The sequence below is a fragment of the Phragmites australis genome, chromosome 2, assembly GCF_958298935.1.
Source record: "Phragmites australis chromosome 2, lpPhrAust1.1, whole genome shotgun sequence".
Classification (NCBI taxonomy): domain Eukaryota; kingdom Viridiplantae; phylum Streptophyta; class Magnoliopsida; order Poales; family Poaceae; genus Phragmites; species Phragmites australis.
In genome coordinates, this window is record NC_084922.1 from 38,897,328 (window position 1) to 38,921,967 (window position 24,640).

The 24,640-nt window shown below is 38.9% G+C and overlaps 3 protein-coding genes across 6 annotated transcripts; all 3 read right to left on the reverse strand.

Moving 5' to 3' along the window:
• Positions 1–1,230: 1,230 nt before the first annotated feature.
• LOC133908751 (3-hydroxyisobutyryl-CoA hydrolase-like protein 5) lies at positions 1,231–8,672 on the reverse strand. Its single transcript, XM_062350896.1, has 15 exons — positions 8,361–8,672; positions 8,145–8,228; positions 7,986–8,054; positions 7,260–7,320; positions 7,022–7,095; positions 6,857–6,940; positions 3,444–3,528; positions 3,164–3,249; positions 2,880–3,001; positions 2,717–2,777; positions 2,210–2,308; positions 1,875–1,976; positions 1,760–1,801; positions 1,555–1,661; positions 1,231–1,472 (listed from the first exon to the last, which is right to left on the reverse strand). Exons 1-15 carry the CDS (start codon positions 8,388–8,390, stop codon positions 1,424–1,426), a joined length of 1,155 nt encoding a protein of 384 aa, XP_062206880.1. The 5' UTR covers positions 8,391–8,672; the 3' UTR covers positions 1,231–1,423.
• A 5,215-nt stretch (positions 8,673–13,887) lies between these two features.
• On the reverse strand, positions 13,888–15,550 carry LOC133908753 (large ribosomal subunit protein eL20-like). The gene is made up of 4 exons (XM_062350901.1): positions 15,406–15,550; positions 15,180–15,295; positions 14,995–15,058; positions 13,888–14,485 (listed from the first exon to the last, which is right to left on the reverse strand). Exons 1-4 carry the CDS (start codon positions 15,418–15,420, stop codon positions 14,144–14,146), a joined length of 537 nt encoding a protein of 178 aa, XP_062206885.1. The 5' UTR covers positions 15,421–15,550; the 3' UTR covers positions 13,888–14,143.
• Positions 15,551–15,902: 352 nt separating this feature from the next.
• LOC133908752 (glucosidase 2 subunit beta-like) lies at positions 15,903–18,905 on the reverse strand. Of its 4 annotated transcripts, XM_062350899.1 has the most exons (6): positions 18,704–18,893; positions 18,515–18,628; positions 17,896–17,991; positions 17,380–17,565; positions 17,178–17,285; positions 15,903–16,474 (listed from the first exon to the last, which is right to left on the reverse strand). In XM_062350899.1, exons 1-6 carry the CDS (start codon positions 18,828–18,830, stop codon positions 16,470–16,472), a joined length of 636 nt encoding a protein of 211 aa, XP_062206883.1. In that variant the 5' UTR covers positions 18,831–18,893; the 3' UTR covers positions 15,903–16,469. The 4 variants fall into 4 exon arrangements, with proteins under 4 accessions (XP_062206883.1, XP_062206882.1, XP_062206881.1 ...); XM_062350898.1 differs by having other exon boundaries at positions 15,903–16,428; positions 18,515–18,897; XM_062350897.1 differs by having other exon boundaries at positions 18,515–18,895.
• Between the last annotated feature and the right edge of the window lie 5,735 nt (positions 18,906–24,640).

The window sequence follows — 24,640 nt, forward strand, 5'->3', positions numbered from 1 at the left end:
ATGACACGGTAAAGGTGATCAGTGGTACTTGGTAGCATGTGGTTGGTTTTCACATGCCATCAGCAACGAACGGAAGAGTCATCAATGCAACATGTTCGTTGGTAATGTCTTATGAATGTGTACTTGTCTGGGCACAACCCAGTGGATCGTAGAGTTTAAACCGTGAAATTAAGTAGACATGTTAGGCATAAGCATTGTTGAAAACTTGCTTTTAGGAAGGACAGAGCATTTAACCTTGAGCCTCAGAGTAGGATTGTTATCTCTTAATTTCCTGTTGCAAAGGAATATGTGTATTGATGCTTAATAGCTATCGAAATGCATGATACTGATAAGATAACATGTGCCATTGCGAATTATTGATATGAAAAAAAAGTTAAAAGTATTAAAAGTCATGCAGTGCGATGTTGATTCTGGGGAAACAAGGAGTAACGTTGCAAATGTGAAGTGTATAGCACATAATACTTAAGAGTCACAGGTTTATATATCTCATCTGCTGGATGTCTCAATTATTATTTTTGGAAGCTGTTGGCATCTGAATATGAAGATATTCCAAAATTGACGGTTTTGTTTCAAGACTTGAGGATACTGTCAGTGAGCTTGGATCTTTTGAGTGAACAGGAACTTGTTTTCCTGCTGAATCTGCTTGAGAGCTGTCCTAACCTACAACGGTTTACTCTTTCGGTATCTAATATCACTTTTCTCATTCACATTAACACCTTTTCATCCTGAGTTTCATGATTGGTTTCTCACTAAGGTGCGATCCTTCTGTTCTAGGCTGCTGAAACAGACAATGACAACATAGACAATGACAAAAATTGCCCCGTTTCACCGTTCACAAGGAGAGGCTGGCAAATATATCTTGCCTAACCACCAGCTTGGTGCAGTTCAAGTTTCTTGTATTCCAGCCTCAACCATATCAAAAGAGACTCATCGTTTTTCTGCTAACTCGAGCAAAGAACCTGAAGAAGGTAGGGGTGGAGTCTGAGAAGACCGAAACAGCTGCTGTGAAGGAGATACTGTCAGTTAGGAAAGCCCAAATTGAGAGGACTACTACATGGAGTTGGAGTATACACGGGCTACTACATGGAGTTGGAGTATTCCTGATAGCTAGTAGGGTTTCCCCACATACAGTCACCCATTATACGTCTCTTCTCTTAACCTGTGAACATGACATCGAGCCTGTGAACATTGCATTCCTTACAGAATAAGATTTTTTAAGTGGAATAGATGTGTGATCAAACTCCATATGCTTTATTTCTTCGTGTCATTGTGTAATTTTTTCAGCTGTTCAGGCATTGTTGCACCGGTTGAACACTACATAAACACTCGACATGCGTGTCACAAACTAAAACCCTTCCGTTATGCCGTGATGAGAAGGAATCGTCCGGGCTGCCAAGATGCAAAGGCCGGTATCTGTATGCAGTTACTGCGTGGCTCTGGCATAGACTGTGTTCTCATATTTGCCATTCCACCTACATTGTTGATGTCGAAAGCGTAAACAATCTGGACAGGGTACATGAATGCTGGGCAAGATTTGGTGTCATCAACATTCACCTGTTGGAGTCGTCAGATGGGACATGGAGCTCCTGCTCTGAACTGAACGGCTGGAACACACGGTCAATGTCCTCGTTCTTCACCTCCTCAAGGGTAGCAGGACTCCACTGCGGCGTTGTAGAGAGGTTAAGACAACAAGTATGAGAGAAATAGCTATATTTAGAGGTCCTTCAGAGGGAGAGGGATGGAAGGAGGGAGACCAGACCTTTGGGGCATTGTCTTTGTCGATACTAAGAGCTCTGATGCCCTGTCGTATAATCATCAAAATTTAAAACTGTCAACATGGAAGTTGAAGATTCATTTTTATGAAGGCAACATACCTCATATACATCACCAGTGACAACAGATCGGAGAATATTCATTGTAAGCCTGAATTCCTTCTTCAAACATTCAGGCAAACTCTGTTTTCGCCCTTCTCTAATCTGAGCAGTTCAACAGGAATCAGCAGTTCACTAGACTGAACTTAAAAAGAAAAAAAACAACCTAGCGCATAAATAAATAGATATACAAATTTAGTACTTTGTCCAACAACAAAGCAATTAGTAACCAAAAAACAGTAAAGTTTTTGCTTGCTAGCCTTACACAAGAAGCAAATAAATATGAAGCTGGCAAGATAAGGTCTTCAATGAATTAATAATGATGCAAGAGTTTGTACCGATCTCAGAGTGATCTTCAACGCAGTAGGAGATGATCTTCTCATACCCTTCAGGACTGGAGCTATCCATTGGTTTCCGTCAGTGCTTGCTTCTGATTCCTACAACAGTCAAAACAGTGTTTTATGATACAATATTGGGGGAAATAGTTGATTGCCTTGTTAAAAGGACAGTGTTATACATGTTTTGATGTCAGATGCACAAACACTGAAAAGTGTAACTGAGCGCCTGAGATGAATATATTTTGGGTGCTAGAAGAGTTAGCTCACTGTTGTTTAAAGGTTTACAGCTGAGATCAAGATGAAGAAATGAAACTTTTCACATAACAACAGCCCTAAGGAATCCTGTGGCGTGTCATACAATGCCGAATGAACACTAGCTGACACATCAGTACCCAACAATATCCCGAGAAAATTGATAGATATGTGACTAGTAATTTGATAGAATCTGGAAGGAGATTTCACGGTATAGAGAAGTGAGATGATAAGACATGAGTGCTGAATCCTTACAAATGCCTTTATGATATCCTCAACAGTCTCAGCAGAGAAACATTTGTTGATGGTTGGGAGCCTACCAAAGAAAGATCAACATGCCATTGTCCATTTAGTTTCAATAAGTAGAATAAGTAACATATACGTGTAACAAATTCCATATAACAATAATCATCTGTACTTGTTCAAAATACTCTCTTCATCAGATTGAACGTCTGTAGATAATTCTTCAATGACAGCTCGAACTGCAGATTCATCACCTGTGTTTATATTCAGTAAACGTTTCTCGAGTTCCTCCAATTTCTGCCATACACATCACAATTACTTTGATTAATCAAACTAAAGGCAAGCATTCTCAACAAGCATTCTCAAGCTTTGGATAATACAATATTTGTACATGCAAATAAATAGAGAAAAATGCAACAGAACAAAAAAAAAAGATATTCTAACTGCTGAATTCCTTACTTCAGAAGGAACAAAATGAGTAGCAAGGCCGGCAGAAATCATTTCCTTTGCATTCAACCTAGCACCAGTTAAAGCCAGGTACTCCCCTAAGAGTTCAGAAAGAATACAATGAGCAGATCATAGCTAATATCCGTATTATGTGATGCATCATAGCAACACATTGCCCTGCTCTATATTTGATTTGTATTTGTCAGGTTTTTCATTATGATATGACCACAAATAACCTCATGCACATTATGTTTTATGGACCTGTGAATGAAAATTTAAATTCGGTACTTACCTAAATATCCAGGGAGACGAGAATAGATGTAGGAAAAGCTACAATCTGTGTGCAATCCAACACTTGCTTCGGGAGTAGCAAAAATCTACAAACAAAGAAAATGATCCAATCCCTATGAGAATCTCCAAAAGACTTTAGAACCACATTTAGAATCAACGATCCAAGCAATCAAGTGGATTGCCTTTCAAAATTACATAAGTTTATCTTTACTGTGATGTCTATGTGCTGTCATAGAACAAAACAACAGCAGCAGCAACAACAAAGCATTTATCTCAAACAAGTTGGGTAGACTAGAGAAGAAACCTACAAGATCCAACTAAAAAGATGATGAGAAAAAATAATTATAATAAAGGTATTAGTAATAGTAAAAAATAAAAGTAATAACGGTACAAGAGAACTAATACGTAAGTTGTGGTTCTGATACGTAGATTGCTAACTTTCACGCGCTTCTATCCGTAGATAGTTCTTTGGGGATATTCCATTCATTCAAGTATCTTTTTACAGACTTCTCTCATGTTATGTTTAGTCGACCTCTGCCTCTCTTCAAATTATCATTGTGCTTTAGTATCCTGCTATGCACAGCTGAATTTGGAAGCCTTCGTTGGATATGTCCAAACCATCTCAACCGATATTAGACAAGCTTCTCTTCAATTGGCGCTACCCTTATCCTATCACGTATATCATTATTTTGAATCCGATCTTTTCTTGTGTGCCACAAATCCATTGCAACATATACATCTCTTCTACACTTAACTATTAAACATATCACCTTTTAGTTGGCCAATATTTGGCGTCATACAACATCACAGGTCAAATCGTCATCCTATAGAACTTATCTTTCAGTTTTTGTGGCACCCTCTTCTCACAGAGGATGTTAGAAGCTTGGCACTATTTCATCCATCCGGCTTTAATTCTATGACTACCATCTTCATCAATATCACCATCCCTTTGTAGCATCGATCCCAAATATCGAAAGGTATTCTTCTTGGGAACAACCTCTCCACTAAGACTAACACATTCTCCCTCGTGCCTAGTATCACTGAAATCGCACTTCATATACTCGGTTTTTATCCTACTAAACCTTTCGATTCTAAAGTATGTCTCCACAACTTCAATTTCCAATTAACCTATATCCTACTCTCGTCAACTAGCACCACATCATCAGCAAAGAGCATAGACCAAGGGATATCTCTTTGAATGTCCCTTGTGACCTCATCCATCACCAAAGCAAATAAATAAGGGCTTAAAGCTGAGACTTGATGCAATCCTATTTTAAACGAAAAGGCATCGGTGACACCTTCACTTGTCCGAACACTTGTCACAACGTTATTGTACATATTCTTGATGAGGATAATGTACTTTGTTAGGACTTTGCGTTTCTCCAAGGCCCACCACATGATATTTCTTGGTATTTTGTCGTAAGCCTTCTCCAAATCAATGATTACCATGTGCAGGTCCTTCTTTTGCTCCCTATATCTCTTCATAAGTTGCCTTATCAAGAAAATCACTTCCATGGTCGACCTCTAAGGTATGAAACCAAATTGGTTTTTGGTAATGCCTGTCATTCTTCTTAGACGATGCTCAATAACTCTCTCCCATAGCTTCATTGTATGGCTCATCAACTTAATTCCACGGTAATTAGTACAACTTTGAATATCTCTCTTATTCTTGAAGATTGATACTAATATACTTCTTCATTGTTCGGGCATCTTATTTGATTGAAATATTAGGTTGAAGAGCTTAGTTAGCCATGCCTCAATGGGTATACTATCAGGGCTATCACCTTGCCTCCTTTCATCTTTTTTAAAGCTTCCTTGACCTCAGCTTTATGAATCCTTCGTACAAATCGCCTGTTGGTATCATCAAAAGATTCGTCCAGCTCAATGGTTGAGCTCTCACTCTCCCCATTGAACAGTTCATCGAAGTACTCTCGCAATCTAATCTTGATCTCATCATCTCTCACCAGAAGTCGACCGGTCCCATCCTTGATGCATTTGACTTGGTTGACGTCACTCATCTTCCTTTCACGAATCTTGGCCATCTTACAGATGTCCTTTTCTCCTCCCTTTGTGCCCAACCGCTGATAAAGGTCCTCATAAATCTGACCTCTTGCTTCGCTCATAGCTCGCTTTGCGGTCTTCTTTGCCACTTTGTACTTCTCTATGTTGGCCGCACTCCTGTCAAGGTGTAAACATCTGAAACATTCTTTTTTCTCCTTGATAGTCTTCTGAACATCCTCATTCTACCACCAAGGGTCTTTAACTTCGCACCTACTTCCTTTGGTCACCCCAAACACCTCTGAAGCCACCTTCCTAATGCAAGTTGCTATCTTCATCCATATGTCATTTGCATTCTCTTTTTCCTTCCAAGAGCCCTCGTTAACAACCCTCTCCTTAAAATTATGTGTCGCCTCTCCTTTGAGCTTCTACCACTTTGTTCTTGTGATTTTGGCACCCTAGTCCCGTCGAACACGTATGCGGAAACGAAAGTCAGTCACCACAAATTTATGTTAAGGGACAACACACTCTCTAGGTATCACCTTACAATCTAAACAAGTATGTCTATCCTCTCTTCTTTCAAAGACAAAATCAATCTGACTAGAGTGGTGGCCACTACTAAAGGTCACTAAATGGGATTATCTCTTTCTAAAGTAGGTGTTAGCTATTATCAAGTCATAGGCCACAACAAAGTTCAAGACATCCTCTCCCTCTTGGTTCTTACCGCCAAACCCAAAGCCCCCGTGCACCCCCTCAAACCCTACATTAGATGTACCTACATGGCCATTAAGGTATCCTCCTATGAAGAGATTCTCGCTAATAGGCACACTACTAATCATGTCATCTAGGTCTTCCCAGAATTGCTTCTTGACGCTCTCATTGTGACCTACTTGAGGAGCATACATGCTAATAACGTTCAAAAATAAATCCCCAACAACCAGCTTAACACCACACCCGGCGCCGATGTAGCGCGCCACTAAAGATGCGATGACCCGATCCTTACCCACTTATCACCCTATCTAGATCAAGATATGGCGCGTCACCAAGGGGGTGATGGCCTAGCCCTTGCCCATTTAACACCACACCCAGGTTCAGATATGGCACATCGCTAAGAGGGTTACGCCCCAACGGATTTCTTTTGGGTTTCATCTCCATAAGAGTGGCTGAGTTTTTTAAATTGGCTCGCCAAGCCTACCACAACCCTCCTCTTTAACCCGGGCTTGGGACCGGTTATGTTGGTATAACGTAGGCGGAGTTTGTCACAGAACAAAATATAAAATAAAAAGGCATCTGCTGCCATTTTCCAATATTATCACAAGGATTTTATGAGGGTAATGCAGATAGATGATTTTAGGTAAATGACTTTATATATAATAAAACACAAATAGGCCTACAAATTGTACTAGTATCACATACTGTTTTCTCAGTGACAACTGCAAACTTCAATGGAGCAACCATAGCAGCACCTCCACCCATGACAAGTCCATTAACAAGAGCTACCTACATGAATATAGAACCATAGAGTCTATGAAAATAATTTTTCAGCGACATAAATGATGGTTGTCTGGCAAGCATCATCACCGTAGTTTTCTTGTACGTATGAATGTGATAGCAGAGCCAGTACATCCTATACACAACCTCGAGGCAGGAATCATCTGCAAGAAGGAGTATCAATGGCTCCTAACTGACATGATTTCTATACGGAAATGTGAATCATGATCACGGAAATCAACTTATATAGTGAGATTTAAGTTAATAATTCCATGTTTTCCCTAAAAAACCAATAACATATTGTTTAAACGTTCTGCGATATTCATACCTGATTTCCCTTCATAGAACATCTTTAGGTCCCCACCAGCAGAAAATGCACGTCCAGCTCCCTGTTCATAATCAAACATCAGTACATCGAATTCATCTACTTGTGACAACTACTTAATCCAACCCACAGCGAAGCTAGTGCTAAAATGATGGTGGTGTACATATTTATCAAAGCAACATACGGTAAATATGAGTCAGTTAATAGCATTTTTTTGCTTCTACCGTGGTGCATGTGCACCATGGTAGCACAAGGTAGCTTCGCCCCTGAATCCAACACAAAGTCATAATAAATTCTTCTTTCGCAAATAAGATGGATCACTTATGTCAACACAATCAATGTCCTGGCCGAGCTTGCTGAACATAGTTCATATCATTTACCTTTGGTTAAGTTCAAACATTGGTCACGCACTTTTTGTATTAGACCTATTTGCTATTTTTTAAAATATTCAACAGTCACATAGTTCATATCATGGTAAGTAGACAAAACTACTTGTCCAACATGGTAAACAGACAATTTGCTTAAATTCTGCTAAATTGCAACCATGACAGCACTCTCCTAAACTATGATCCTGATTCATATTTCACACTGTCCGAGAGCAGCATAGCAGCTTAAAGACTGGCCATACAGAATGTATCGAAGGACCTACCATTACCATATATGCCTTGCCAGCAATTATTCTGCGGGCTGTTTTTTCACCTGTGAAGTGATAGCGTAGAAGGTACGCACCTTAAAAATGACCAGTTTGGCGCAGTCATCTTCCTCCCACTTCTCCAAGAACTGGGCGAGGAGATAGACCTACAAGCAAAAACCAGGAACAAACAGTCGCCAATGCTTGCTGAAAATCTCACAAGTTCTTCGGCGAAAGCCAAAGGCAAGGAAGCGCACCACTCTATCGGAGATGCCGTTGAGCTGGCGCGGGCGGTTCAGTGAGATCACTCTCGCGCCGCCGATCTCCTGCCCGAGGACCACCTGCACCAACAGAACAGAGCGCCATTGTTACCCACTTTCGCTTCTGTAATCTGATCAGTGATCAAACTCAATTGGAACGCACACGAAAAGCCGGCGGAGATTTGCGTGCGATTGGCGGAGTTGGATTAGTACCTCCTCAGGGTTCGGTCGCTGCTGAGCCATCAGGTATTGAACTGAAGGTTCTCTCTCTACCCTGCGCGCGTGTATCGGTTCGCGTGGTGAGGAGTGAGAGAGACAATGGGTGGTTCGCGGGTGTGTAAGGAAGACTAAGGAGGGAGGGGCAGGGGATCTCCAGCTGCGGACGGTGGGGTAGGTAAGGGGGGCGTAGGTGGTGAGCTCGCGAGTCGCGGCTGGAGATGGTGGTGGAGTGGGCAAGCGGGGGTAGGTGCGGCTTGAAGAACAGGGACCTGTAGGTCGCTGCGCCCGTGAAGAATTGCAGATTTGACTGGGAACGCGGCACTCGCACAGTCGCACTGACTTGCATCAAATATGTCTCGAGATTAATACGAACTTTAAAATTCAAACGAGCAATCGATTCTTCGTTTTTTTTTCCTTTCCGGAAACCGGTAGAGACTGTTACTGTATGAAAAGGTTGACTAAGAAACTAACAAGATTCTGACAGGAAGCTACGCATCTCTATTTGGTGAAACTATCTCAATTGTTTGCTTCCCAACTGGACGCTTGGCAAACTATCTCAAAATGCCCTTTTAATTGATATCATCGGACGCCCTGCACTGCCTTTTGGATGCTCGTACTTGCCAAATGTTCAGTCCCCCATCAAGATATTCGAAATTAATGGCGATTTCTTGCCAAGACAAACCTGTTATAACATAAATTTAATGGTCAATTAGACACTCATTGTAGAGATGTTTTCTCAAAGAGATAATTATTGAGGATGGATGTATCCTGAAAGACATGAACTTATCAATTCATTTTGTATAAGTCAACATGAGTTCAATGAAAGAATAAACAAGAATTCATTCTCTACTGTTCATTTATTCTTCAATACGAACCGTAGAGAATGAACTCTGGTATTGTTCTCCAATACGAACAGTAGAGAATGAACTCTTGTTTATTCTTTTATCACACTCATATTGATTTATACAAAATGAAGAGACAAGAGACAAGTTCATGTCTCTTCGGAGAGGCATCCCTCTCAATAAATGTCCTTTTGGAAAGGCATCTCTCCTCAACGAGTATCTAATTGATCATTAATATTTATGTCATAATACTCTCCCTTAATCATCCTAGTTTAAGGATGAAAAACATTATTAGCAATCCTATTTGTCACAACAATAATGTTGCAATATTCCTAAAATCCTTAGATTTTGTGTACATCACATGTGTTACAGGGAAATTAATTTTAAGTCACTCTTATCTTAAAATTAAAAAAAAAGCTACTTAATTTCTTTAAACACATTTAAAAAGATATATTTGACCATATTCAGCAATTATATTGAGCATTAAAGTACTTTATAATGCTCATAGATACATCTATAAATTTATTACTCAAAATTATCAAATTATGAGAAAATTATTCTAAACACAGGATAAAATCCATTATAATGTATTATGTCGTTGAATTCAATTCATGTCTTCAATAATTATTGAATGGTCTTAGTCATTAATTTAGAGTGGTAAGTATCTTAAGTGTTCGCGCTCAAAATGGTATGGCTGAATCTCTCATCAAGAAAATTAAATTAATTGCACAACAATAGTTTTAGAATTGCAATTTACCAATCTCATGTTGAAAATCATACAGTCTTACACGTGACAGATTTAATTCAAATAAGACTAGCTACATTTTATATGGTTTTCCCGTTTCAGTTAAATATGTGAAAATCAAATAAGTATTTCCCATCTACAATAATTCAGCTATATTACATATGTATTGAGTCACCACCGCAGCATATATTGATGGGTCCTCACTGAAAATTGAGATCTATATAAGGTATATTTTCCGTCAATCATAAATACCTTGAGCATTTAATAGAGTACTTATTCACATCATGTTACGCCGATGAGGATAATTCTCAGGTATTAGGGGACAATAATTAATCTTTAGATACACGTGCTCAAGAATCTAAACCACGTACTAAAGAATCTTATTTCACATTCAGTCCTTAGATCCACATACTAAAGAAGTTCAAAGATTCATAAATTTACAATACATTATAAATAATCTACCAAATTTATCTACTAACATCAAAGGTGTCACTAATTTAATGCGCTAGAAAAGAGTGAGGTTACCTAATAAAACCACTTAATTTCCAAATACAAATATGATGGGAAGAAGTATGGTCGTAAGGAATAATGCTTCTTATAAACATCTATAAGAATAAAATAGTAAATGCAAATCAATATAAAGTTGATTGACACATTTAGATGAGAGGACATCGAAACACCCTAACTCTATTATTGTGAGAAATCATAAGAAGTTATAAGGGGTAAATAATATATCCATAAAACTATATTGATTCTAAAGAATCATCTAAAGACTATAATTATCAATAAATATTTTTCCTTAAAAATTATAAAAGACATTCAATTGGATCTAGACCAAAGTTCATGACCATAGCATGCTGCCTCAAGCGTTTGGACTGAATTAAATAGAAGAAAATAATTGATGTAGAATTGCACTCGTTTAATAAAATAGAAGTATTTACTATAGTAATATCTACTTCTTAAAATATCCTTCATGTGGGATCAAAGAGTTTTCGTTCGCAAACAGAATAAAAATAATGAGATTATGATAAAAATAAGGTATGTAGTAAGACTATATGCAGAGACTCGGCATCGATTTTCGATGAAACATAATCTACAGATATAAGTGGAATAATGTTATGAAACTTAATAGTATGGCAGAATCTGATCACTAGATTTGAAAATCTATACGAAAGTCCCTTAAGGGCTTACGATTCTGAATTCCAAAATAAATCATAACATATATTATGTAAAGTCATTTCATAACTTAATACAATCAAATAAAATATGGTTCAACCTGACTGGATGAGTTCCTTCTACAAAAGAGTTACTTAAATGATGATTACTCAAATATTTATGAAAAAAACCTTAAAAATATTTTGAGTCATCTCAGTGTATATAAATTATCTATATATCATCGAAAATAAAAAAAAACATACAATCATCTTAAGATGAAATTAAGATAAATAATTTAGGTAAAACTAAATTTTGTTTAAGTTGCATATTTTTTCAAAAATACTTGTATACTAATCTGTATATATACAGAAGATATTGAAAAAAATTAATATGAATATATCATCCAAATAACTATGGTCATTCAATTCCTTAAAATAGATAAATATCCATTTAAATCCTAGGATAATGATAAAAAGAGATATTTGAAACTAAAGTTTTATACTGAGTACTTTGTAGCGCTAATATATCTTACAAATTACAACATATCTGATATTGCATTTACAGATAATTTACTGACTAAACCTAGCATAACTTAAAAACACCATTAGATAGGAGTAAAAAATATCCCTAGATATCTCTATGTATAAAACAATATTGATTTATTCTATCAGAAAAACCAAAACACAACTATAGTTGGATATAGATATGCTGGCCATTTATCTAATCCACAACTATGGTGATGTAGCTTTCTGACAGGAGTATCAAAACAAATTTCAGAGGCTACTTCTATCTATCATTCTGAAATATATATATATATATATATATATATATATATATATATATATATATATATGATTTCGCATAATGATAAATACAACTATCATATGATATTCGTTTTATTGAATCACCAATAATTATCTATAAAGATAATTATGTATGCATTCCTCAAATACAAACATATTACATAAAAAACAATATTACTAGATATATTTTTTGTAAATTATTGTATCCTCATAATGGAGAAATAAACATCACAATAACTACAAGATTTGCAATGTTTAAAGAGAGTTTATCCCTAAATAATAATAAATTTATACTATATTGTACTTTTTTCTCTTTTTTTAATAAGTTTTTCCTATATAGTTTCTCATAAGGTTTTTAATAAGATAGTATCCACATAAATTCATATATCATCTCTTATTTTTCCTTTTAAGGTTTTTAAGAGATATCAAAGATATATCTATTATTTTCTAAACTCACTTATAGATTTTTCCTTTTAAAAGTTTTCTTATATGAGTTTACAAAGAGATAATAGTAAATATATAATATACTATTTTCTCTTCATTTTCTTACTAAGTTTTAAATAAATTTTTTAACACCATATCACTATCATTTCTGTTATTTTTTTCAACAGATTTTAATATATAGATCACAATTATTATTCTCTAAGCTCACCAAAATAGATTTTTCGTAAGATTTCTCATATGAGCCTCACTAAAATAATATTCAATATATAACATATCATTTTCTTCTTATATTTTCCCATTAGATTCTAAAAAAATTAATAATATATCAACTTATTATTTTCTTCTGATATTTTCCCGCAAAATTTAGAAAAGCTTTCAACAAAAAAATTTACAACTAAAATAATTGATCAAGAAAGAGTGTTAAAAATAAACATATAATCAATTACCAATAGTTATATCTATTAGAAAAAATATCTTCCTATCCTTCCATTATATCCATTATTGTTCATTGCATTCATTTACAATATCCCCAAAGAACATACGTCTGCGTGCTCCACAGCGTTCAAAATATTCATAAACCACAAATATTCAGAAAAGATATTCCCAGAACACGACAGCATTACTAATAAACGACAACTAAAGCAAAACATCAATACAAGCAACTTCCACAAATTCCAAGTTTGCTCATATGAATTGACCAAATCCACACAAATTGACTAGCCAATAATAATTCGACTAATTTCAGAGAAAGCATTGTATTATATTGATATCAAATGCTCCGATTTCAAACAATCCCAAATCTACAGTGCAGGGCAACTTCAATCAGCACATAAAAAGAATACGGAGCAATGCAGGGGAGGAAAATGGCAATCAACTTTGTTGGCAAATAGACAGCATGCATTCAGACTTATTTAGTATACAGACAACATTACACTCCACATGATGAAGCCACGAATCTGAGCAAACAAAACCATTTTGATAGAACAAGAATACATAAAATGAATGTTTGCAAGGATGTCTACCATAAAACCTCTAGGTCAATGAGTTCGAACAACCTCGCAACAACAATATAGGCAACAGGGAAAAAAAGGAAACCAAATTAAGTCTTGGTAACCTCGGCAAAGTTGCCTCAAAGATCACAATGGCAGGGAGATCTAATGAAAAATTGCATCAGCAAAATTTAATTCACACATCTGGTGACCAAAAAAATGCATAATACCACATTCTTTACTCGGGTATTTAAGCAAACTGCGAACTAAACAGAACTAAAAACTTGAATGGAAAGAAATATGTTTTTTACTAGACAATGTTGGAAAGGATGCTCATCCATGAAACCATTAGGTCAATGGATTTAAAAGTTGAAACATCCAATAGCAACTGTAATATTGGCAACAGGGAAAAAAAGGAAACCAAATTTATTATTGGTAACCTCGGTACAGTTGCCCTCTTAACAAAATTAACCGTGAAGTGAAACATTTTTTAGAACACAGAAACATCATGAGTTAACAGTTGGGCAAGAACCAAGACATATGTATGCAACCAACACCAATTCAGATAATTAAATAATGAACATGAAAGACGAAGACAGTTGGAATTATACATATAAGGCATCAGATTATCAAAAGGGAGCCAAAATAAAGAAAGAGGATATTCATCAACCTAAGAAAGGCCACATCATGGACCTACCGGTTAGATTATAGAAACAATAGATCACAAATAGATATGATGAATCTGAACTAGCAACCCTCCATACTGTCCGAGCTTACAGATTAGGAAGGATGACTTGGATCACATAAACAAGTTTGGCCTCGAAGCCTTGAAGGTGGTCTTCAGTTTCCTGGTTGATGGCCTGACCTTGCGGAACACCAGCGGAAACCTGATGTCCGACTTGTGGAACTGTTTAGTATTATCTCGCTTGCACAATTTGAAGTGGACTGTAGCATTCTTGATTATTTGAATGCAAGGGGACCTGACACGGTGGCGGGAAGCCATCTCATTGTACATCTGCTCAACAGCACCATTGAGGGTTGTGTCACGGTACTCCTTGTACATGTTGTGGTAGCCAGTCCTGCTCTGGTAACGCAGCCAGATGCCATAGTTCTTGATCGTGGTGGGGTTCTTCTCAAAGATCTATTCATACATTGTCAAAGGCAAAACATTGTCAGCCAAGCAAACAATAAAGTGTAAGTCAGCTATTGGATTATAATCTGAAAAAATAGTTCCAAGAAACACAGCATAGAGCAAAAGCTTAAAAGACATTTTGCATTACACCACCAATGAACAAACTACATCATACATGAAAGAACGAAGCACCCCAGAATCAGCAGTCCTGAACCACCTAGTTACCAGCATTCAAAAAACTAAACTAACCCGTCAACAACTGAATGGTAGCAACACTTGGTCGCATGGATACACATACAACCATACATTACAATGGACGAATCAATACTCTGTTTTGCCCACCCAAAAAAAAACTCTTGCTAATAATGACTACACTTAATTATGAAATAAAGAAATGACGCATTTACTACTCGCAGAGAGCACAAAGCAAAATGCGATAGAGATTCAAGAACGGCACCGGCAGAATCGAGACTCAAACAGGGGATAAAAACGAGGCGGGGAGAAGATCAGGAGGTGACCTCGTTGATGGCGAGGATCTGGCCGTTGCTCTTCTTCACCTTCTTCAGCTTGCGGAGGAAGTACCTGCACACAGCCAAACAAACCAAACAAGTGCAGGTAAGCGACATCCCGACGGCAAATCCACGTACATAAGCAGGGCTTGAACCATGACGGACACGAGAGTAGAAGGGCCTCGAATCCTCACCAGAACTTGGACTTGGCGCGGACCTCGTTGGTGGCCCAGAGCTTCATGCGGTAGATCTTGGGGTGCTCATCGGTCGGCGTCGGCAGGCCTCTCCCCACCACCTGGTACTGGTGGAACTGCAAGCGCGCACACAAGACGGAGCAAGCGTGAGCTCACAATTCACCATGACAACGAGAGGGAGAGAGAGAGAGAGAGGGAGAGAGAGGGGGAGGGAGGTGACCCTCACCCTGAAGGCGACCATCTTCGCCAGAGATGCGGCGGGGGTCGCTGGCCGGGGGAGGCGTACGGGATGCGATGCTCCGTGATGGCGGCGGCGGAGGAGGTTTTCGATCCGGGAGTTTATAGGTGAGGCGAGCGGGAGGACTGAGGAGGGCAGACAGAGGTGTAAAACCCTAGCAGGCCTGGAATGGGCTTTGGGCCGGTTTTACATCTTTTGTGGGCTCCCAGCCCAGTGTGTGATAACGAAGATCTATACAATTATACATTCCTGTAAAAAAACAAAAAAAATACATATTTTTTCTCTTGCTTTTCTCCTTTCTAAAAGAGTGTTTAAAAAGGAATTTAATTGTCCATGGCTGAAATTTAGTCACACTAGTGGTTGCGGAAGTTTCCTTTTCCTGTAAAGATTGTGGGTATAGCACTCGTAAGGTCCTGGTTTACTATGAGCAAGTTGCCCTGCTACTACTGCTTTGCAAGCCACGGCTGGAACGAAAATACACGGCATCAGTTCAACATAGGCATGTATTCATGTAACACATCTCGTGCAGCCAATGCTTCCAATTTAGCTTCAGTTACATGTATCAAATTCGCAGTAGGAGATCTGGAATTGCACAAACACAAGTTTCAGGTTCAGCCAGACGTCAAGTAGTGCACAGCGAGTCCAGTCCATCGTCCTGATCGACTAGCAACTCTATGCATGATGGAATGACACCATTACATGTACGGTTACCAGTAAGCAATGCACCACCGTTCTGATCGAATAGCAACTCTTTGTCTGACGAGTTGGATGGGGCAACGCATTACATACACCTGTTTAGTACACCACCGCGTTGCCTTCTGTTTATACTCCACATACATAGTCAGTTGTCCTCGCCATCAAAGTTTAGAACAGCAGATGCACCTGGCGGTTTAAGGAGAAAAGCAGATCCCAATTCATCCCATCTCCGATTCTCCATCATCCTCGGAAGCATAAATGTTTGCAAATGAGCATCAATCTACAGTCTTTGCAAGCAACTACTGCTCAGCTAACCTGAATACAGCACAATTTCTTTGCAAGCAACTACTGCTCAGCTAACCTGAAAACAGCACAATTTCTTTGTTGAGTTAATTACATCACGATGCATTGATACAGAATTGTTGCTCTATGCTCACATCAGCTTTTAACAAGCTCATAAAACAAAAGCTGATACTCAAGATGGAACAGGCTGGAATAAATTATAGAAGATAGTTTACTAGTTGACCTGAATATTTAAAATTAACTTAGCTGAAAACCATGAGATATTGTTTCCGACTTGGTAAAGAGAGACTATTGGGCACGAGTTACAGAACCTTTCAAACATAAAAGTACTCACAAGTTTCTAATGTTTAAGTGCATTCACATCAAAAAAAGCAATGGAAGAATGAATGCACACAGTTTAAAGTTTTAACTATTTACACAGCTCTGAATGATGGCAAAACCGCAAAATTAACTTCTAATAGGTCAAGAAACACTCAACATAAGCAGCAGAAACAAACATACAACATTGACAGACCAAACACGACCAGAACTCAGATTTGAATATTTTCAGTTGTTACGATTCCATTCATCAAGATTCAAGACATGATCCAATAAAGGCAAGTTTGTTACCCATAATATGGACTAACTTCATGTATAGCAGTCCTTCGCGAGGGAATTCACAGATTACAAATTCTAGAGCTAGAGTTGTTTTTTAAAAAATCTACTGGAGGACGAACACATCGATGGGAAACACAGACACACGGGGATCAATGCTTACTTACGTTTCAAAACATACTGTCTCCTGTGTGTTCTAGTGCGGCGACGAGCAAAGCAGAAAGCAAAAATACATACAACAAGGCCCAGCTCAATGACTAGAGCCATTTTTAATCCTGCGAAGAGGGAAAAATTTTAAACCGCATCAAGAATGCATATTCTGTTCCCACAACAGCTCCAAATAAATATGACATTCTGAACAGGCAATACCTCTTAGCTTCTGGATAAGGTCTTCTATATCGATTGTATGTTTACTGGTAAACACATTAGCAACATCTAAATGTGTTACTGACAGCTCTCGACCACCATCATCAGCCTCAGCAATATCCTTTCTATTCCTACATGTGTTCTGACAATGGATGCCACTTTCATACTCGTCACTTCCATCACAACAATCTACAGGAACAAACAAACACTTTCAATACTTCTGCTATCCACAAAGGAATCAATACAGTAACAAAACGGCTATAAGTACGACACAGCCATCCAACCCGTGTACGACTTCAGCAAACCTGCGGAAAACTTGCCCTTGCTTGGGCCCGCATGAAGGAAGCTGTGATGAGCAAGGGTCGTACGCCAGTTGTATGGCCATGTTGTACGTATGGCACTGCTCATACAGTAAATACAGACTAGCTGCAAATTTTAAAACGTACTGCTCAAAAGGAAGGAAAATAAACTTCTAAACTCTTGCAATTAACTTCATTGTCAAGAAAATATATAGCCTACCACATATTTTATCATTCACAAACGAAGAGAACAACAAACGAGGGGTATCTCCAATATTTCTGCAGTAAAACTTGCCTTCTGGACAAGCCGAAGTACCTGCACAACACACAAAAAGTGAAGAACAGCATTATGATAATGAATAGTACGGGCATCGATGTTATCACCAAATAAAAGAAATGCACACAGTTCTGCAATAGACTTTTTGCCAAGTGAGGCAGTAAGAATTTCATAGAAATGAAGGTTGCAGCCTGGGGGCATTGCTCACCATCCTGCAGTTTCACATGCCTCTGCTTTCATGTGGCTAAATGTGACATAGTCTAGTGTATACAGCTGGTCAATAGTTCAGGTTTCGCTTAACAGTTCATTTGAGTTAAATTACTGCTAAAATGTAGCGCTAAGGCGCTGTAAAGGCCACACATTTCTCTTTCTCTTCTTTGCTGAATTCGAAAATCTCTGGCAGCGGAAGTAACCAATACGAGAAAAGCTAAAATTTATTCTAATACCCAGTGCATTATTAACTTATCGCGACCAGATCTCACCGCATCGACGAAATCGGCTAGATCTCCACAGTTCAGTCATCTCCCAAGTTCGGACAAATCTAAGAGAGATCGAGAGAGACCTGGCTCGTCGGTTCCATCGGCGCAGTCGCAGTACCCGTCGTTGAGCCGGTTCCTCGGGAAGTAGCCCGAGCCGTCCCTGCAGGCGATCACCTGCGGCGTGAAGTACGCCTCATCTGCAGAAACGACTCGGTGAGGAAGAGAGAAAAACGACGGTGCGGTGGGAGAGCATAGGGAGGTGCCCAGTTCACTTTGGGGAGAAACGCCGACGAGCGGTGGCGCGCCGTCGCTGGCACCGGCGAGGAGGAGGCGGGAGAGGAGGAGGAGAGTGGCGGGAGCCGAGGAGACGAGGCGACGACTTGGTGGTGGGGCCCTCATCTGCCGTTCGAAGCGGACCTCGTGTCGTCGGTCCGGATCACAATGAGTTCAGGCCAGGGCCAACTCGGCCGGGTGGAGTCAGGATGATCTCACACGTCCGTTTCAGATCAACCGCATCAGAGGTGCTGCAGTAATTAGTGAGTGAATAAACAGTATAATGCAGTTGCCACTGTAGTAACAATACTGTTGGAAAGGTACTGTAGCAGTACTGTACCGCTGAAATCCTAACCGTCCGTTCGTGATCCGGCAAGGATGAGAACGCGAACTATAAATTACTGTATCACATTTGACTTTGCCAAAGAGGATGTGGATCCGATAAAATGTGTCCCTTTTTCGATTGAAACTTTCAAAGTGTGTTGGGTTCTTCAGACGATATTTAGTAGAGTTGCATCATGTTAAGTATACTTAATATTAAACAGATTGAGTAGATTTATATTTGTTAAAAAGAATAATATTTGATTAGTTGTATCTGTCTAGATAGATTAAATTAAGTTTCTATTTAGATTATGATTTATTACTCGTATGAAGATAAGTTTGTGATACTGATAAGTAGATATATCTATATAAACAGATGTAGAGCTTTACTCTCTGGTTAGGATGATATTGTATATTTGCATCTGTCGAGATAGGCTCGAATAGTAGATATAGACATCCAAATATATTTCTCTCTAAAATTATATGTATTCATAGGATCAGGCTGAAAAAAATTTGAACACACCATCAGTGTATTTTGAACAATTGTTCCACTTCACTAGAAAATTGGCTCATTTCCTCTTACCAAAGGAAATTGGCTCATTTCTTGAATAGTCCAACCCGTCTATGTTTTTATTGATACTGGCTTCATCTATGTTGAGGCACTCTGTGCTGTTGATAATTCCAACCTACTCGATCTACTTAATCCAAAGTATAAAGATACGAATGTATTTGATATCGAGCACTTCATTCAATCTATCTTGATGGAATCTAATGGTCCCTTCACCTCCCACCGCAAGGCCTCGTATTTTTTTTTGTCTTTCTACCTCGACACGGGCTCCACAACAGAATCAGTGCCCCCTCCCCCACTCACCCTCACATGTCGCCCTACCCCACAGCGCACGCTGCTCATGCCCCTGACTCCCCACCTCCCCGCTTCCCACACTGAAAGGATCGAATGGTCCAAGAGGGTGGTGATTTAGGCAATTAAAAACTTCTAACAAAAATTAGAATAAATAGTAACTTTACCCTAGATGAAAAGAAATACGACTGAACGAACAAGCTAGAAGAAGACAACTAAACAAGCAAGCAAAGACACTAATAAAATATGGAATTGAAAGCTTGCAAGAATGTAAATGCTCAAATTTAATTACAGAATAGTAAAAAATAGACTAGACAATACCGAATTTTTTCCTAAGGTATCGAGAAGTTCGCACTCCCCCTAGTCCTCATGGGAGCATCCACCAAGGATATTGCTCCACTTGAGTCACCAAGACCCAAGTGCTCCCTCATGATTGTCACTTCTCTATCTCCAAATTGGTAAGCATCAAACTAAATACATAGCTCTTCTCGAGGTTCCCATAAGAACTCTAAGAGCTCATCGAGATACCACTAATCACCAAAGACCAACTAGGTCTTGTCAACCACTAAAAGTAACAAGCCAATAGCTTCACTTGACCAAGATCAAGACTAGACTACAGTTAGATGTACACTTCCTACTTTCTAAGCACTAATGATGCTACTCGTCAATAGCTTCAACTCAAGTGTTCTCTCTTGCTTCTTGATGATACACAGTATATGAACTCCTCTAAGTCGTGAGAGAGCCAAATAAAACCAAGTTGAGGGGTATTTATAGGCTAGAAATCCAAATTATAGCCGTTGTCTAACCACCCACTTTTTATGTTAACACCGATGATCCGTTGAGTATCTCCTTACCCACACCGAACAATCCAGTAAGTACAAACTTCAATTGCCACTGTGCTAGCTGTCATTAGCCGTTACTGCTGAGAAATAGTCTGGTGCCATCATCCGGTGAACACCGACCTAATATCGGACCATCCTGTGCGTACAAACTAGCTAAATTGTTCGTTGCAACCCTCTCTAGAAAATATGCTCTGGTGATGATTTCATTTCCATCACCGGACTATCCAGTGGGTTAAACTTCTTTTGCCCTCAAAATCTTCTCTGGTAGAAAAGCTCCGGTGTGCATATGTGTCTATCATCGGGCTATCTGGTGAGTAGAACTCCTTCAATCAAACTGAAACAACCCTCTCTGAAAATATTACTTCGGTGATCCATTCTTGCCTTCATCGGACCATCCGGTGAGTGAAGTTTATTCTGCTACAAGAAATTATTCTCTTCAAGAATTGGTCCGGTGTACACATCATCTTCACCGGACCATCCGGTGAACTGAGCTTCAAAATCTTGCCTTGGAATCACATCTGGACTAATTAGGCTGGTGTAGTCATCATTGCATCACCGGATAATCCGGTGAGTTGAACTTCAGTTTTTCCTAGCAATACCCCTTCTGCTAAAAATAGACTGGTGCTCTCACCACACTATCACCGAACTATCCGGTGTAACACTTCTAACAATTTTGGCCACGTGTCACCCAAAAAATCATTCGATGATTACATCACTTTGTTCATCGGAGCATCTGGTGCATCTAGAGTGTTTTCTGTCTTGAGATAACCATATGCTCTGGTGAGATCACTTCACATAGACCAGATCATCCGGTGAGGTAAATTTTCTCTGAGCTCGTCCAATTCAAACTTTCTTGAGCTCTAGCTTCTCGACATGTCAATCATGGACTTCTATAAGGTACCTAGTGCTAGAATTTCATAAGTGTGTATCAAACCAAGTCTAAACTCACTAGATCGAGCTACTACTCTTAGCTCCTCTTTATAGTACGATCAAAAGACTAAAGAAAAATAATCTATATTACTCTAAGTGTCTTTTATCTCCTTTGTTACACTTAGAACTAGAAGATCCTTAATCTTGATACACAAGTCCTTTGATAGTCCACATAATCACCTTATGGACCAAGAATACCTAATTATCATTGTAAACTAATTTTTTATTTCCTTCAAAACAAATTGTTAGTCACAATGATACGATTATCATTAATCATCGAAACATTTACCACTTACCTAAGGACCACCCGATGACCGGAGGTCTACCATGACCGAGCTATAGTCACTTGTGGTAGAGAGCTGCTCGGCGCAGATGTTGTTCAGAGCAATGTGTATCTTGTTTCTCTCGGCACCGTGATATTTGTTCTCTACCTGATCTAGTGAGAGTGGCCCATGATGCATTTCTTGTTATTTTGCAAAATAGGTTTTCCTATTCTCCGCAACGTTTTGAAAGAAGAACTTGTGAGAGGTGCCCTCGAGACCTTTGTGACCCTATTGACTCCTATTGAGACATCACAAGGACAAAAAACTGAGGTTCAACTTGTCGATCAACTCCGATCTGCTTTCTCGAGAAACAGAAAATATTGCTCTTATTTTGAGCTTACTAGTGAGTGCATATTCTTTGACTTTTATATCATGTAAATGGTATCACCTCTTTCATGTGTCCTGATTCTTGATTTATCTATCCTTCTATTTGGTTTGAAGTCAGAGGAAGACTTTTATGTGAGATACTATACATCTAGGTTTTAACAGCTCTACTTACAAGCTCGCTGAAAAAGTTCCTAGTAAGTCTTTTTGTCCTGTTAAGATCCTATTACTACATTTGAATGCCATGTAGCTACTTTTCTTTTGTATTTTAGATTATAGGAGGCAATTCTATTGAATTCTCATGGCATAACAGTTCTAATGGATATGCTTATGGATCATGAGGTCTGAACATTAACTCCCTCTGCCTTTTGTCTCACTTTCTCTGAGCAAGAACATATGCTATTCATGACATTTTTATGTTTTTATTGTCTGTCCTTATCTATCTAAGTTAGGACGGTTTGATGTTTCTGCAAAACATCTATATTGATTTGTATGAAAATCATTTGTGCCCTCAGATAAGATAAGGATAAGTTATAGTTATTAGCTATAATGACTTCCTAAATGAGTGTTATACTATCAATTTAGTTTGGACCTTTATCTATCCTTTCGTGAAGAATCTGATACATGTGTACTCACACATTACACTAATACCGAAAAAACATTGTTATTCATCTCATTCTATCATAGACTCCAGTATATATTAGTTTTTTGAAAATGCATTTCTCTTGTAAATATAGTAATATATTACTTTATGTTGGGTGCTATCGGTGACACAGGAACCAGGGGCCTTCGAGTCCCGAGGCCAGACCAGCAAGTTGCCACATGGCGACCTCCCGCGAGAATGATATCCCCGCGGCATGAGAAGACTAAGTCCCGGGAGTAGGGATGAAAACGGAACGGGAAAATCCCGTTCCGTTCCGGTGTCGTATCCCGTTTTTTTTTCAGTCCATTTTCGTTTTTTCTCGTTCCCGTCTATCCTATTTTCGTTTCCGTCCGGCTGAGAAAATGTGGAAGTGAAAACGGTAGAGGGTTTTCCCGACCGTTTCCGTTCGTTTTCACCCTTACGCTCACTTATGTCTTTGGTTGAGACTTATCACTTATGTTTATTATATACTCGAGTATCGAGTTAAGGTTTATGTGGTTCTTTTTTAGAGGGGTACAAAACATAACGTACATAACCCACTTACATCACACTCACGCCTAACGCACGCACACGCGTGCATGTCCTAAGTATACACATTACAGATATATTCTCGCTAAACGGGCACGTGTGTGCATACCCCTAACTACTAAGGGAAAACCCCCAATGAGGCTCGTGGGTCGATCCTCGATCCTAGGGATCGAACCCACGATTGGCCGTCCCTGTCAGTCTGCCACTAGGAGCGAACCAACCGAGCTACTGCTCGATCCTAAGGCTTATGTTGTTGTATCTTCGTATCTTGTATTGTTTGAGTCAAATATTGATAAAAAATAATATATCATGTTAATCGAAAAATCATATGACATTTTTTTTTACTTTCATGTGACTTGCTGATTGGATTGGTTCATTAAACTTATTAATTCACTGTTATCTGAAGATAATGTTAAACTTATACATGTTGACATGTCTTGATGGTTCTGTAGGTCGGTGTTTCCATTTTGTGTTTTCAAATCCCGACCGATACCGGTATTTTCCCGATCGGATTGGTTCTTTTTCAACCCTCCGATTATGTCCGATTGTTTTTGTTTTTTCCCGTTCCCGCCTATCCCATTTTCTTTTCCGTCCGACAGAAAAAAAAAATATGAAAGTGAAAACGGTTAAAGAGTTTCCCCGACCGTTCCCGTCCGTTTTCATCCCTACGGGCGAAGATCGAAGACAGAAGAACACCCCAGTACAAGCACAGAAGCTGAGACCACCGAAGAACAAGGAGCCCAAAGCTTTAGGATAGACAAACATTCTTATAACCAGCAACATCCCTAAGAGACACTCTTAGTGCATTTATAGCATACACACAGGAGTAATGTGTTACGCTCAGTGCGGCCCGAACCTGTCTAAAAATCTCTCCAGTGCATTTACTGCATTCTGCATCTGATCATTCCATTCCACCTGTCATCGCATTTATGTCTATTTATTTCACCCGCAAAACAGATTCAGAATCATCCCCCCAGCCGAATCTCAAAGGGGGTCCCTCCGGATCCCTACTTGAGGAGTTCACCCTCCGACAGGTGCATTATTGATAATTTATCATTTAGACCCTTGATTTTCATAATAATATATCACCACCACTCCTTTTGGTATTTTGTTTCTCATGTGCTTGCCTATTTTGGTTATATATAGCAGGGTTATAAGGAATGAAG

Bases quoted from the DNA above. Each gene is read 5' to 3' on its own strand.
- LOC133908753 (XM_062350901.1), bottom strand. The intron at 15,059-15,179 runs GTGAGGATTCGA...GGCTGTGTGCAG, and splicing joins CGCGCCAAGTCCAAGTTCTG to GTACTTCCTCCGCAAGCTGA. The intron at 14,486-14,994 runs GTCACCTCCTGA...ATGTATGAATAG, and splicing joins AGATCCTCGCCATCAACGAG to ATCTTTGAGAAGAACCCCAC.
- LOC133908751 (XM_062350896.1), bottom strand. From the start codon at position 8,390: ATGGCTCAGCAGCGACCGAACCCTGAGGAG. The intron at 3,529-6,856 runs GTATGTGATACT...CTTTGTTTGTAG, and splicing joins CAGTTGTCACTGAGAAAACA to ATTTTTGCTACTCCCGAAGC. The intron at 3,002-3,163 runs GTAAGGAATTCA...TGTGTATGGCAG, and splicing joins CTCATTTTGTTCCTTCTGAA to AAATTGGAGGAACTCGAGAA.
- LOC133908752 (XM_062350898.1), bottom strand. From the start codon at position 18,830: ATGAGGGCCCCACCACCAAGTCGTCGCCTCGTCTCCTCGGCTCCCGCC. The intron at 17,992-18,514 runs GTCTCTCTCGAT...TGTGTTGTGCAG, and splicing joins CGATGGAACCGACGAGCCAG to GTACTTCGGCTTGTCCAGAA. The intron at 17,566-17,895 runs GTAGGCTATATA...TTGTTCCTGTAG, and splicing joins TGTGAATGATAAAATATGTG to ATTGTTGTGATGGAAGTGAC.